The 15,537-nt window shown below is 42.7% G+C and overlaps 1 protein-coding gene across 1 annotated transcript; it reads right to left on the bottom strand.

Annotated features, from left to right (window-relative positions):
- Positions 1-337: 337 nt before the first annotated feature.
- Positions 338-15,016, bottom strand: LOC108234227 (frizzled-6). The gene is made up of 8 exons (XM_017413268.3): positions 14,860-15,016; positions 13,647-14,051; positions 6,193-6,389; positions 5,545-6,121; positions 5,001-5,420; positions 3,536-3,684; positions 3,074-3,454; positions 338-2,280 (listed from the first exon to the last, which is right to left on the bottom strand). The coding sequence occupies exons 2-8, from the start codon at positions 13,830-13,832 to the stop codon at positions 2,115-2,117; spliced, it is 2,076 nt and encodes a 691-aa protein (XP_017268757.1). The 5' UTR covers positions 13,833-14,051; positions 14,860-15,016; the 3' UTR covers positions 338-2,114.
- Between the last annotated feature and the right edge of the window lie 521 nt (positions 15,017-15,537).

Genomic DNA, 15,537 nt, shown 5'->3' with positions numbered 1-15,537 from the left:
TATAATGAAATTCCTGTTGTGACACCTGAATGCCACAGAAATGCTACATGTACACGTAAATAACAATGTAATGTGAAATTAACAGCTATGCAGAGGCTTATGAAGAGGGGGAAACTCTGTGAATTGTTTTAAGATTAAAGTTCTTAAGATGGCAGCTAAAAGCCTGGGTCTTCGGGTGAGCCGTTAGCTCGTCAGCCCAGTCTGATCCTCCAGTCCGAGGTCATCTAAAGGGCCATCTGCAACAAATAGGATATACAATGTTCAATACAAAACCCGCTTTAAATGGGCTGAAATGAGCTTTAAATACAGCACGCAGGAACAAATCTGACACAGGAACTTAGAAACTCAGGATTTTATTTTGCCATTTTACCAAAGTAAGACAGCACAGAGGAACAATGCAACAACAACAACAACAAAAATGAAACTGTATAAAACACGTGACAAACTAAGTAGATCTGAAACATCTTATACCTCCAGCTACACGACAGAAATATGAAACACACCGACACACATTCCCTTTGACTTTGTGCTCTTGGAATTCTCTCGTGCCTCCCCACATATCGAAAGGAAAATAAATTTAAGGGGAACGATCAGTCCCTTTTGCCGCTTGACGTACAACACAGCAGGATACGATTTTAAATAAATCACACGAGCTGTCGTGGAAGAACTTGAGACGCACCGTTTGTGACCTTTATGCTTTAAATACTCTTTACACACCCTCAGATGTTTTCATTTAGGACGACTTAATAATTAGTGGTTAAATGATATTGACAAAAAAGCTCAGTGTTCACTTGATTTGTTCTTCCTCAGTTTGAATCGAAATCTACAAACGTACAGCATTGCACATGAAAAACATTTGTGGTTTTCCTTTAAAGTTTCTTAAAAAAAAGTTGGGTTTTTTTGTGTTTTGTTTTGCAATATTATAAAGAAGTACTTTAAATCCAGCTGGTATGTCTTTTAAGACATCTGTGCACAAAAAAAGGACAAAATTATCTAAAACAATAAAGAAAGAGTTAAGACAGGCGGTTGGAATAAATGCATAATTTAAAGCCATAGTTCAGATCTTTTAAAGTGGGGTTTAATAGTTTATTATGGAGCAGGCTGACGAGCTGATAGCTAGTCTGAGTGGAGCCAAGAGCAAAGAGTCGTTTTAAAACAACTTGCATCTGAAATATTTCACTGTCATTCATGCAGACACTCTTTTATAAACCTTCAGTTTCATATACCATGCTAATTTAGATCAGATTCTACACAAGCAGCAGCAGCTAGCTGTATCACTCTTTGCATATTTCTGCCAGAATAACTAGGCAGAAATGGTTTAAAACCGATGGCAGTGTGAAGGTTTATAAAGTGGAATTCACACGAACCGTTACGGCTGCACGCCAATTTTACGCTGGCCCCGCTCCGACCAGCCGTTAGCTCGTCAGCCAGGTTGAGAATTAAACTCATTTTCTCCGATCTGGAGCCGTTCAACGAGCGATCTACAGCAGGTAAGATATTAACGGTTCGTAACCGTTCCACGGGAACCTGGCTTCAGAAGATCCAAACTACCCCTTTGATGACGTGAAGTTTAAGAGCAAAAACGTGGCGCTTAATGTGCGTAAGAACGGAAGGCGTGGAGATAAACCCTCTGTTCAGGAAAACCAGTAAGACATGAGATGAAGCCAGTTTACCGCAGGGTGTCCTGACCTGTCAGTGTTCTGACTAACACAGTGGAAGACTTCGATTCTACAATAAAAAAAAGGATATTTACACATATGATGCATTTGTTTATCAGCGAACACTATTTATCATTCAGCTAACACGTATAAGACAGCTGACCTAATGCAGCCTATGAGACTTAAAGACCTAAGTAGTTGGGACACAGCAGTGTTCTTCAACATTCAGAGTAAAAGCTCAGTAAAGCTGGAACACAGCCCTCGCCCAACAAACTCAACCAGCCAACAATAACAGCAACTCCAGGCTACATCTCGCAGCTTCAGGTCCAACATGGCACATCGGTAATACTAGGTTTGTTGAATTTTGCAGCTAACAAACATATTCAGTGGCATGAAGACAGAAACCAGCATCAAATCTAACTGGGTGTGTCATGGATGAATGAGTGAGCGTTGAGGTCAGATGTCCTTTGGCTCCTTGCTCTCCTCAGACGCCGGGTGCACCGCCTGGAGGGCGGAGTCCTGGATGACGCTGGTGTGTGAGAGGCTTAAAGCTGGATGCTGCTGCTGCTGCTGTGAGACGGTGACCTGTCTGGCCTCTGACAGCTCGCTCATCGGACTCAATCTAACAAACAGACAGGACACGCAGCGCATTAATCGTGGTTGTCACACCTACGAGTCGTCTTCATTATTTACTCATTCTTTACAGAGACAGAAGGCCTGGGGTTGACTGCGAGACTGTCACTTAAATCCGACATGCAGTGAAGTCAGCTCGCTGCAGGGCTCGGGGAGGATAAATCACCTGCTCTAGCATATTGCAGAGAAAACCAGAATGCACGAATGGACAACACTCAGTTTGGAACAGTACTCCTTAAATCGGTGAATTTAAGATAAACATAGACCTGACTAATAAGAGGGGGAAAGTGTGGGTACTGTTTTGAAGTTCAACAACATCACCATTTCTGTGTAAAAAAAAACACATAGTGGAAATTAAAATCTTTAAAAGCTTTGTGAAGATAAAAGGGGGGGGGGGGGTCCACCCCTGGCCTCACGGCATGTGGTGGCTTGTTACGCTGTTGAACCACAAATGAGAAGAGTCTAGACTGAAAAGTGTCTGGTGTTCAGTGATGGCAGAACCAGATGACTCTGCCCTTTATTGAATTACATTTAAGCCCTTAAAAACACTTCCTCTGAAGTGAATGTGAATATTCTAGGGTCAAAGCTGAGAGTTTCTACTATAAGCCCATATTAACAGTATAACAGCAAAGTGAATTGGTAAGCAGCTAAATTTGCAAAACATGTATTAAAGCTTAAGTATTTCTGGAGCTAAATATGTGGTTATTTTTTTGGTTGTGCTTTTGTAAAACATTGACATACAAAGATTAAGATCAAAAAAATAAGTTTCATGCTTATCTTACTTCCCATCTGGAGCTCTGCTCTCCGATTGGCTGCTGACTTTGCTGGAGCTCCCCCCTTTGCTGCGTCTCTCGCCCACCTCCCTCTCCCGTTCCCTCTCCCCCCTCCTGGAGCTTCGGCTGGAGGCGCCTCGGTCCAGCTGCTCCCGGGCCGAGGCGTCAGACAGCGAGCCTTGGGTGTTGCCTGCAGCAGACGTGCCCTGACTGGTGACGGCGCCGGCGCCGGCCGGAGCAACGCCGGTGCTCGTACCCATGGACTTAGAGATGACTTTGAGCTTGTGGGAGCTGGACTTGTAGTGCTTCTTCTTGTGCTGGACGCGGCTGTTGTGCTTCAGGAAGAACTCGCAGGACTCCTGGAGCACTCGGCGGCTCTCGCTGATGGGACTGCGGGTCGCAGGACACGACAGTTATCAGATCTGTGTTTCTGCTCCGGCAACTAAAAGGTGGTGAAAGATGGATTCTTACTCTTTTTTGTGGGTCCTGTTGAAGAAGTAGGCCCACTCAGAACAGGTCTTTTTGCTGCTGACCCAGAACACTGCAGATATTCCAGCCACCAGAGTCATCAGGTATTTTACGAGAAACAGAGAGAGGTCAGGACGGTGGAGCTCTGCAGCCTGGAACACAAGTCACAGGTCCGAACGGTAATAAGGTCCTTGTGGTTTAAAGCAAGTGTGAAAATTAACAAATAAAGGGAAATTCAACTGGACAGATCACATTTTTTGTAACAATTAATTAAATGCAGAATGCTGACTGACTGCTGAAGAAGCTGAACCTGAGTTGTTAAAGCTAAAAGAAGTAAAATGCTAGTTAAAATTAGCAAGGCACAAGCTAAACGCTAGCTAAATGCTAAATGTAGTAAAAGGTAAGTTAAAACCTAAAAGTATCACAAGGCTAGCTAGAAATGAAAAGTAACATAAGAAGACAAAATTAGAACAAGTATGTTGAAGCATATTTCAGTGAGATCTCAATGTATTTCTAAGTGGAATTTTATTTTTTTATAAATATAAAAGTTACGACAACTAAAAGTCAAAGCTCCTGTCTCCTGAATGAGCTGAATGTTTTGATAAATGAATGGCTGAAACAGCACAAAGTATGCAGAAGTAGTTAGACTGCAAAAAAAAAACACACAGGGGCCTAAGATCATTTTTAATAATTAATAATTAATAATAATAATTAATAATCCTGTTGAAATTTAAAATATGACAGTAGAGCCTGTTCAGCTGGTTCACGTTAAACCTACAATTTGTATTTGACAGTAAAAAGATTGTTGTTGACATTTTGTCTCGTACTGATACTTTAGTAACCTGAACTTTTTGTTACAAGTTGCTCATCTTATTCTTGAAAGAGACAAATTACAAAACACTTTTAAATTTAAAATCCCCAGCAGGGTTTTTCTTGGGGCTGCCCTTTTTTTTTTGAACAAACGAGTAATTTTGGACCATAAATCATCTTTTAGAGAAAATAAAGCATACCTTTACTTTGACCGTTTACACAATTATGATGCTCTGCTAAAGCCTGTGGGCTCAAATAAAGCTGTCTGCCGAGAGGCAATTTCCTGTTCGCCAAATCAGTGGATGAGCGTAAGTAAGATGAATGTTTGGAAACTTTGTTCCAGTTATTAATAGAGCCAAAACAGAAGCAGAGTGAACAAAGCCCTAACTGCGCAGGGATCTCCAGTAGTTTGTATTAAATGTGGGTTTTGTCTGTTATTAAAGTATCTGTGAAGTAAAAATCTAATCTCAAACGACATTCAGTTCCTAACTAAAGGGTGTTATTGTCATAACTGGTTTTATTTTTTATTCAAAGATTGACTTTGCTAAGAAAGTATGTATAAGTATACGTTTTATATAAAAGATGCAAACCCCAGTGAGCATTTTGCATTTTTAAAAGTTTTAGGATTGTGCAGACACAGGTGAGAAGCCCCAGCTACCTTGTAGGAGCAGGGGATGCTATACTCCTGACAGCGGTCGTGGATCCACGTGTTCTCCCAGGTGCTGCGGTGACTTTGTTCATACGTGTAGCAGGCTAACAGGGTGACCAGCGGGACCAGGTAGAGGCAGCTGAACACCCCAATGCGGATCATGAACTTCTTCAGCTTCTCCTGGTTGCGCTCGTCGTGCTGGATCACCTGCCGGACGTGGTTGAGCGAAACGATACCCGCCAAGATGAGGAAGAGGCCGACCAGGATGCCCCCGCACAGCGGAGCCAGGACGAAGTACCGCAGCGCGTCCAGGTCGTAGAGCCCCACGAAGCAAACGCCGCTGATGTTGTCCCCTTCGACCTTGTTCAGGGCCAGCAGCATGACCGTTAACGCGCCGGGGATTCCCCAGGCAGCAGTGTGGAACCACACCTGAGGACAGAGGAGGAAAAGAACAAAATGAACAATCGCTGGCGTCTCTGAACTGATGTTCCACATTTCTACTAGGGGTGGGAGGTAAATCCTATTTTTTAGCAGCATTGCTTATTAACCATACCGCTTTTTTCTCAATGGCCTCACAGCTCCACTTGGGTCCAGCTGCCAGAAACCAGGTGATGGTGAGTATGACCCACCAGACGATACCCGCCATGGAGAAGAAGTAGAGGAGCATAAAAAGCAGAGTGCAGCCTTTGCTGTGAGAGCCCAGCACCACGGTGTCCACGCCTGCGGGGTGAGAGGCTTTGGTGCAGGCGGCGTGGTTCCCCAGCAGGAAACCAATGAAGTATATGAGCGAGACGAAGCTGTAGCAGACGGCGTAGAAGATTATCGGGCGCTCCGGGTACCGGAAGCGCTTGACGTCGATGAGGAAAGTGAGAAAGGTGAAGAGCGTGGCGCCCAGGCAGATGATGGAGCACACGCCGATGAAGCTCTTGGCGAATTCAATGTCGTGGGGCTTGAAGTACATGCTGGAGCAGGGGGGAGCGCAGTCCTGGGCACCCAGGAACAACGAGCCGTGACCCGGCTTGGTCTTCAGCTGCAGTGGGCACCAGAAACCAAGGTCTCTCTTAGGTGATGACGAGGTCAGTGGGGTGGTTGAAGAGATCACAGAACCATCTGAATCACACGGGTCCAATCTACAAGAGAAACCCAGTAACAAGGTTATGGATTGATTCATATAAGCTTTGATGAACTGATGCTTTCTTACTTGTCACACTGCAGCTCAGGAGGCCAGGTGACACCGAACGTGCGAATGTACTCCTCGCAGTCAGACAGAACGGCCTCGCATTTTTCCCTGCACGGGCGGATCACCCTGTTCTCCTCGGTGCATGCTGGAACAAAGGCTTGGCACAGGAAGTGGTGGACGTCCGGAGAACAGTGCAGGTTTGCCAGGGGCATAAAGGGCTGGAATCAAAGAATTTAGAGAGATAAAAAAACAAACAAACATTAGACTCAAAATGACTTCCTGTCATAAAAAGAGCTGTAGCTGCAAACCATGCTTGATTTAAAACTTGATACAAAAAATACACCTTGTGATTAGTTTGCATGAACGTTTTTATTCAGATTTCCAGCACTGTCGTCCATCTTCACAAATATATTTATTTTACAGACATCTACTGTCTGAATTGAGGAATCCAATGTTTGCACAACATGCAAAGCTCCATTTGGCTCATAAGGAGGTCATCAACCCCTAACCGAGGCTTTCAGAGATGATTAACTGTGCAGCAAAGTATGCAGACATAACCTTGTTCATTTTTAAAAAATGTGTCCCGTTTTTGCTTTATTCCCCTCCTTTTCAATAACTGGCTTGTTTTTTCTCCACAATCCTTCCTAAACTATCTACAAATAAAAGTGTGACACGAAGCTGTAAGTCGACTTTTTAACGGTTTTAAGGAGGGGGTTAAAACCCACTGTATGTTAGTTAACAGGTTACTTTGTGTAGCCGAGCTATTCTGTTCAGCTCCACACAAAGCTGCCCATTCACAGGGCTGAAAATCATATTCCTCTGTTTCAACACACCGGTCAAGAGCCTGCAGACTGGAAAGGAAAGGGGGTGTTGTCGCGGCAGGAAATGAGCCTACAGACATTTGGGAAACACACAGAGAAAAGAGGAGAGGGCTTGAATGCACAGGTCTGTTCAGAGGAGAAACATTATATATGGATTTACACTAAAAACAACTTCAATCCAGTTCAGTAAAATCAAGATCCTGCACAGCTGGACTCTATTTAACCTTAAAAAATAATCTTTTTTCACAACTGAGCTTCTTTTGAATCCACATCCTAATAGTCCAAAACTACTCCGTTTTGTATTTCCAATGCGCAATTTAGAAAATAAAGACACAACACATAAAAGAACAACTACATCTGCAAATAATTCTCCTTGTTCGACTTCTGCAACAAGATAGACAAAAGAGTGTAAGATTTGGGGTTTGGCTGCGATCAAGCTTAATGAAAGTGTTCACGTTTGTTCACAGAACAAAGAAAACAGAGTTAACGGTTTGACGTCTCCTCTCTTCTTAAAGCCCGTCTGGCAGAAGGCCCACACCTCTGAGGCCCGGGACCCCCCCCCGACAGTAGGCGGCCTTGTTTCTCTCCTTCGGAGGTCCGTGACTCTGAGCTCCTCACGGCTCAACAATCTGACCTTTATTTACAACACAGCCCTTACTGTAAAAACTGCCCTCGTTTCAGAACCCTTCGGCTCCGGCTCAGCAGGGGAGGTCGAGCTGATCTGCTCTTTAAGGGAACGTCTGTAGCAAAGTGCTTCAAGGACCATTTGGGGAAATGACTAGGCTCTTACTCGTCAAGGTTTTGAGCAAACCCTTATCTTTCTGTTCAGACAAAAAAAAGCATAGCTTCACAAAATGTGCAATGTTAAACGCAAGCCTCTCACACGGGAGACAGGACGATGGAAGTAAGACACTTTCAGTGAGTCATTAACAGACAGAGGATACTCGGCGTGGTATGCGCAGCAGGCTTTGTGTGGGACTGGGCGTGTCCCTCCTCTTCCTCCAAAAATCAAAGGCTCCTCACAACAAAGTCCACAGAGCAGCCCGTGGCCAAGGTTACTGTGAAACAAGAAGCCTGCAGCGTTTGCCAGATGTCACACAAAAGATTCCTTCAACTGATCTCCGCTCCTGCTCGAAAACACAGACACCAAAAAGTACGTAACCCAAGCCCTGGCCCAGAGGAATGTCAAGACACAGGATGCTCCGACCAGAAAGGCTGCTTTCACTGCTGAGGAGACGCGAGACAACACCTGGTTTGAAAGGTACGGCAGGAAAAATGTTGCAGCCCTCACAAAGGCTTCTGTCAAAATAACGCCGCATGTATAATTAGAAGGCTGCCAAGTTTCACCCCAGAGTTTCAAACTAAGATCAGCTTGTGTTGAGAAATGGCAGACCTGTAGCTGTTTTGGTCAAACCTTGAAAATAAACTTCCTGCATCTGCTAGTGCTCAGAGTGTCTGTTTGAAAACTGGAGTCAAAGATGCAGGCTTGACTCAGGGATCGAATACAAAAAAAAAAAAAAAGAGTTTAATTGGAAAACAAAAAGCCGTGAGGGCAGCGGAACAAGATACAAAGAAACTAAGTCACAAGGAGCACATGGGGAAACATGCAGGAGACGACCAGTATGACAGGCTGAAGATGGAATGAGGACCTGGAGTTTAGGGAGGCTGGGAGGAGTGATCACAAGTGGACTGGATGAGGTAACGAGAAGGAAAAGATGACACAGGGAGACAGTGGCAAACTAAACACAAGGGTTCTCAAAACAAGAGAGTAAGAAAAAGAAAACTCAGTGAACAACATGACAAGATAAACTCAATCCAACAAATCTACAAAACAAAACACAAAGAACCCAGGCTCATGGCTCTCAGCTACTACCACAACAAATCTGAGCTGGATATCTGTTAAAGTGACCGAGCCATTTATGTGTTGGCCAAGTTCAATTAGCTGTAGTGACCATCTTGAATTAGCCTCAGCCCAGAACTTAATGAGTTTTAGATGTTTATGTGATGGGAATGGTGCTCGACTAAAATCACAGCAAATTTTAGCTCAATATCTATAAAACTGGCAGAGTTATAACCATTTTTGTGATTTCTAAGGTCTGTTGGCTGTGTGGGCCATCTTGAACTGGGTTGACTTCAAAGGATAATCAGTTGTAGATGCACACCAAGTGAATACTTTGTAAATGTTTCAACAGAAACTGTTCAGTGGTCGATGAGATATTTTGTTAACAGACAAACGAATGAACATACACACACACACACACAGGCGATAACTACACAAACACTACATACTGTATATAGTGTAAAACTTAGCAATGAACTAGAACAGCGGACCCAACCCTGGTCCTCGAGGAACGCAATCCTGCACGTTTTCATTGTTTCCCTGCTTTTCAGCAGGTCCTTTCTGCCTGCAGAAGCCTGTTAATCACTCCCTCATTCAAATCAGGACCCCCCCCCCCAATCATGCCCTCTGGTAAAATGTCATGAAGCCCAGAAGATGAAATGCTATGCAAATCTTGGAGCAAAATATTCCTTACATTTACAGCGAGTACCAGTGAATGTGTCCCTGCTTGTAAGAGCTGCTGCTTCTTACTCTTTTCTGCTGACCTGCACGTTACCTTCCCGTAGCCTGTTGATACAGAGGACGGAGAAGGTATTTTGTGTTTTGTTGTGCCATCTGAACACCAGACAGATGCTGCCCTGCCTCTCTTCCCTGCAGAGTGCAGCTCCAGATGAAAACAAACCAAATTTTCTGAGTTGAAGAGAAGCTGTTGCTAGGACACGAGTTATCAACTTTTAGTGGTACATTACTGAGGAAGGGTTAAGCATGGGTTGGTATAAGATTGTGATGGTTTGAAAACCTTGAGCAAAGTACTACAGTTTCACTGTACTAGAACATATTATTAAATCAAAAAAATTTAAACTGATCAAGACATATTTGTTTTTATTTAAAAACAGAAACACAGCTTCTACTGTTATTACTGCTGCTTAATATTACATATATTAAATGTATTAATTTTTAGCTATAATAACATTATATTATAGTTTAGGTAGTTTTGATGGAGAAATACAAAAAATAAAATTAGAACACAGGTGAATATATTGGTAGTCACTGCTTAAATCGTTTCAGATACGTCAACACTTCATGAATGCCTGACATAGATTATAAATGTGTTGTCACCAGCTACCGATGTTTAAATTCAAGGACGAAATCTTATTTTGATCACAAATATTGAGATGAAACTTTGAATTCAGTGTTAAATAAAACACCAGAAACCCATAGGTTTTAAAGTATATTGTTTTTTTGAACCTAATGTCATACAATAAAGACCGGCTACATTTTGTTAAAGTTCAAAAGTAAACAGGCGTATTGTGTTTGTAAAGTAGCACTGTAAGGCTGGCATTAATGGGTTAATTAACCAAGTTATAGTGAACCTGCTGTTTAGTTCACGGATGCATACACCATATTACTAAAAGTATTCACTCTCCATTCAGACTTATTTTTCCTTGGGTGACATCCCATTCTCAATCCATAGGGTTTAATATGATGTTGGTCCTCCCTTTGCAGCTATAACAGCTTCAACTCTTCTGAAAAGGTTTTCCACAGGTTTAGGAGTGTTTATGGGAATTTACGACCATTCTTCCAGAAGGTCATCTGTGAGGTCAGACACTGATGTTGGACAGAAGGTCTGTCTCACAGTCTCTGCTCTAATTCATCCCAAAGGGGTTGCATCAGGTAGAGGTCAGGACTCTGTGCAGGTCAGTCAAGTTCTTCCACACCAAACTCACTCATCCATGTCTGTATGGACCTTGCTTTGTGTGCTGGTGCTCAGTCATGTAGGAACAGGAAGGGGCCATCCCTAAATAGTCCAAAATCTCTTGTTATGCTGAAGCATTAAGAGTTCCTTTCACTGGAACTAAGCAACCGAGCCCAATTACTGAAAAACAACCCCACACCATGATCTCCCCTCCACCAAACTTTACACTTGGCACAATGCAGCCAGACAAGTACTGTTCTCCTGGCAACCAGCAAACCCAGACTCGTCCATCGGATTGTCAGATACAGAAGCCCAGAGAACATGTCTCCACTGCTCTAGAGTCCAGTGGCGGCATGCTGGCGTGACTGTGGAATATTTAGTACCAGGGAGTTTTAGGACTGAACTTATTGCACAGGCATCCTACCATGGTACCACGTTGGAATTCACTGAGCTCCTGAGAGCGACCCATTCTTTCACTAATGTTTGTAGAAGCAGTCTGCATGCTCAGGTGCTTGATTTTATACAGTTGTGGCCATGGAAGTGATTGGAACACCTGAATACAATGATTTGGATGGGTGAGTGAATACTTTTGGCAATACTGTGTATGACAACTCTTGTAGCTTGTTGCAAACAATTGATTCAAAACAGCTTTACTTTAAAAAGAGAAATGGGTAACACTCCTCTAGTAGCCAAACAATGACTGTCTGATATCATTTACAGTAATAAAAAGCACAAACAACAGACTTTGTCTTTTTCACAAAGGGAAAGGTTTAAGGGAATGTCCCTTTTTGGGCCACCATACACAGCTGACTGACAGCTCACAACAACAAATAAGCGAGGAGGAGTTATACTCTGTGCTCCATGCAATCAGAGGAAACCCCACACTGTCACTATTCATTATAAAGACTTTGAACTGCAGAAACTGTAAGAACAAAAAAAACTAAAAGGTTTTGAAACTGTTAACCCTCCCGTGGCCTTCAGGTCAAATGGATCTGAAGTTACAAGGGTTTTAGGAGGGTTAACACATTGGTATACCTTGAAACAAGCTCATCTGTACTTATGATTATTCAGCATTTAGTTATAACGCCAGAGGAAAAGACTATTCTTTGTGATGTTGTTGGTTCTTTTGTTTTACTCTGTTGTAGCAAACACTAAACTCATATTAGACGGAAACAAAACCGTCATTTGGATGAAATGTCCTTACTTTTGTTGCTTTTTCAGTCTTCACAACTCCTTGTATTGTAATGAAATGCTGTCTTCTGTTTATGAAATTTATTGAGGCTAACTTTCAACCAATCAATATTTGAGTGGTTTTTGGGTTTTTTTCTGAGAAAGCCACGCTGTTTGATTCTGGACAACAAGGCAGCTGTGATCCTGCCTTCTGTGTGCAGACAGATACAGATGTGCTCCAAGGAATCCTCCTCCAGGGTATCCAACCTGATCTGACTGAGTTTTATCCGATACACACACAAGTACAAGTTTTTGTAAACTTTCGTAAAATGACAATATTTTTAAACAACCTGGCCACTTTGTTGACGTTGTTCACGTGTTTCTGCTCTCTCTTCTTAACAATATCAAAACATGTACAATTTGGCAGGTTTTTTTCTGAAATCACAGCATCTGTGTGCATACTGTAGACTGAAGTGACAGCAGCTCTGCCTCAGACAACGACTGGACTGACTGAACTGGAACAGAATGAGCATTTCCAATAATCCAAACGCATGGACCAATATATACACACATATCATTCGGATCCCTAGTGTTTAAAAAAAAAAGAGTAAAAATCTATGTCTTCATTTATCTACAAATGTTAGACTCTAACAGGACAGATTTAAACTTTGTTTTGTTTGGATACCCGAAAACTTGACCAGCACACCATTCCATGCTAAAGTGGCATGCTTTATTTTGTGGTCAGACAAATCAAATTTTAACATTTTTTGGGGGAAACCACAGATACCATATTCTCCGTATTAAAGAGGAGAGGGACCATCCAACCTGTTATCTGCACACAGTTCAAAAGCCGGCCTCTCTGATGGTATGGGGGTGCATTAGTGCCTATGCCATGAACAGCTTACACATCTGGAAAAGATCCATCGATGCAGAAAAGTATATACAGGTTTAAGAACGCAACATGTGCTCCCATTCAGATGACATCTTTTTCAGGGAAGACGTTGCATATTTCAGCAAGACGACACGAAACTGCATGCTGCAGCCATTACAGCAGCATGGCTTCGTAGTAGAAGAGTCCAGGTGCTGAACTGACCTGCTGGATTCAAGACATCCCAACAACTGAAAACACATCTTGAAATGAAAAACTGAGCAAGGAAGAGCCAGGACTCTTGAACAGCTACTATCCTACATTAGACCAGAATGGGACAACATTCCCTCTAAAAGCTCCAGCAGCTGCTCTCCTCAGGTCCAGATGTTTACAGACTGATGTTAAAAGAAGAGGAGATGCTTCACAGAAGTAAACACGGTCACGTCCCAACATTTCTTTAGATGCGTTGCTGTCGTAAAATTCTAAAATACCTTATATTTTCAAATAAATTGTACATATTTTTAGTTTACACAAGTGATATGATTACTGTCTTTACACTGTGAATAAAATATGGCTTTCTGAGATTGGCAAATTATTGCATCATGTTTTTATTTTACACAAAGTCCCAACGTTTTCAGAATCGGGGTTGTACTTTACTCATCTCTAACTTAGTCGCCTGTCAGGTGAGGCCCCACATCCGTCATATGTGGTACGGAAACAGTTCGATAAAAAGCCCCCCGTTTTTACTTTTATTAAAAGGTAATAAATGATCAGTAACGTAGGAATGCCTTGACATATCGTGGAATATTTCACAGCACGTCAAAACGGCGCATCAGTTAGTGTTACACGCTGAGGACTTACCTCCATTTTACTGGCTGCAATATCCTGATCGTAGTGCTCCATCATGTTGGGGAAGAACGTCATGTTGTAGGGCATCCCTGCGCAGCGACTTATTCTGATCGGCTCACAGGTGAACAGGCTGTGGGAGCCGCAGCTTCGGACCCACAGCAGAGCCACGCACACCCACAGTGGTTTTGGCATCAGCATTGCAACGTCTGGCTGGGAGTGGACGTGGGTTTTTCTTTTTTTTACTTGAACTGGAACAGGTGTCACTCTGGCTCTAAGTGAGGATACAGTATGTTGACCCAGACGGATTCAGTTTTTCTCCTGTCATCCACAGACCGGCTCTCCCGGAGACATCTCTGTGGCATCTGCAACAGCTAAAACCCTCTCATCGATGCTCAGCAGCACAGGAGTCCAACATCCCTGCAAGAAATGAGATCTTCATTAGGATTCAGCCTACTGTTTGTTGATTTTTCACCACCAGCCATACACAAATCAGTCACCTAAGTACTAAAATATAGCAGCTTGTCGTGAGTTCATCAGAGTCCCTTCAGGCTCCTAAAGGATCCTGTTTGGGAAGCGTTTTTTTTTTATTTTACAGACATCAATCAGGTCCGTAAAGCGACCTATCCCCGAGTTGCATGCATTAACACAGGGGTGGAGAGTCCTAAAGATCATAGCTGATTTAGGAGAATAAGTCCCAGCTTGTTGGAGCACATTAAACTTCACATTAAAGAGTCAGAAAATCCGCAAAGACACACCTACAGTCGACAGGATCAAAGCGGCATGCTGCTTTCCAAAGTATCAAAAGGTTTAACTAACAGTGATTATTTACCTAACTTATATTTTGCATATGATTTCTAAAGTCTGCTCATCTGGAGCAGAAACCTGCTGGCTACCAGAAGTAAACACTCAACAGTGACCAAAGTGGCTTTTCGACACGTTTCACCGACTTTAACACCGTATGCAGACACAGGTGAACAAAACACAACTAAGTCGTTTTTACATTCTTATTGTTTTACTTAGACTCAAGCTAGGTGCCGTTCCGAACGTTTTAGTCTACAGCTAAGCTGTTTTGCTGTATAAATAGTCACCGTCTGCGGGGAGAAAGTGCAGTCAACATCCCTGCTTCGGTCGCTGCCGTGGGACCGGGGCCCGACTCAACTTCGGTGTTAAAAGTACAGGCAAGAAGGAAACTGTGGGTCTAAAAACACCAAACAAAACCACTTACCCCCGGCTGATAGCTGTTTATTTACCAGCAGACTACATGAACTCGTCGGAGAGGTTCTGTGAGGAATTTGAGAGCGTTTTTTTTTCTTTTTCCTGCGACAAAACTCCGGACCGTCCCTCCGCTGGGTTTGTGTCTGCCTGAGCTGAGCCGGAGATGCCTTCAGGTGCAGTCGGAAATATGCACACTTTGTTCTCAGGCGAGGTATCAGTGACAAAAAAAAAAGTTTTAGTTTTTGTAACTTTTCAAAATATTTGACTTTATTTACAAATATTACCCATATGAAATACACTGAGGTCTCTTTGGTTCCTTCAAAACATTGTTCTCTTTAAAATCTACTTCTGGATACTTGCTCTGTTTTAATCATCTTATGCTACTAATAATTTTTAGCTAACATTCTGCTACTTTTAGCGCTTAGCTAGCCTCTTGCAACCATCAGCATTTTTTTCTAGCCTTTGGTTACTGTTAGCTATAGCTACCATTCCGCAACATTTAGCTTTTAGCTAGCCCTCTACTGCTTTTAGCTTTAAGCTGCAGTAGGTTTTAGCTGGCCTTTTCCTACTTTCAGCTGGTGTTTTGGTACTTGTCGACTTTTCTAGCCCTTTGCTACTTTTAGGTCTTAGCTGTCCTTTTGTTACTTTAAGCTAGTTCTTTGCTTCCCCTTTGGCTTTTTCTGTATTT

The sequence above is a fragment of the Kryptolebias marmoratus genome, linkage group LG16 (genome assembly GCF_001649575.2).
Source record: "Kryptolebias marmoratus isolate JLee-2015 linkage group LG16, ASM164957v2, whole genome shotgun sequence".
Taxonomy (NCBI): Eukaryota; Metazoa; Chordata; class Actinopteri; order Cyprinodontiformes; family Rivulidae; genus Kryptolebias; species Kryptolebias marmoratus.
Note: the sequence above shows the minus strand (reverse complement) of the source record. Positions and strands in the feature narration are given on the sequence as shown.

What these genes read in the sequence shown, in the direction of transcription:
- LOC108234227 (XM_017413268.3), bottom strand. Translation starts at nt 13,832, where the DNA reads ATGCTGATGCCAAAACCACTGTGGGTGTGCGTGGCTCTGCTGTGGGTC. An exon ending in GCATCCCCTGCTCCTACAAG is followed by an intron (nt 3,685 to 5,000) that starts GTAGCTGGGGCT and finishes CTTGTGTTCCAG; the next exon opens with GCTGCAGAGCTCCACCGTCC. An exon ending in AGCAGAGCTCCAGATGGGAA is followed by an intron (nt 2,281 to 3,073) that starts GTAAGATAAGCA and finishes TCTGTTTGTTAG; the next exon opens with ATTGAGTCCGATGAGCGAGC.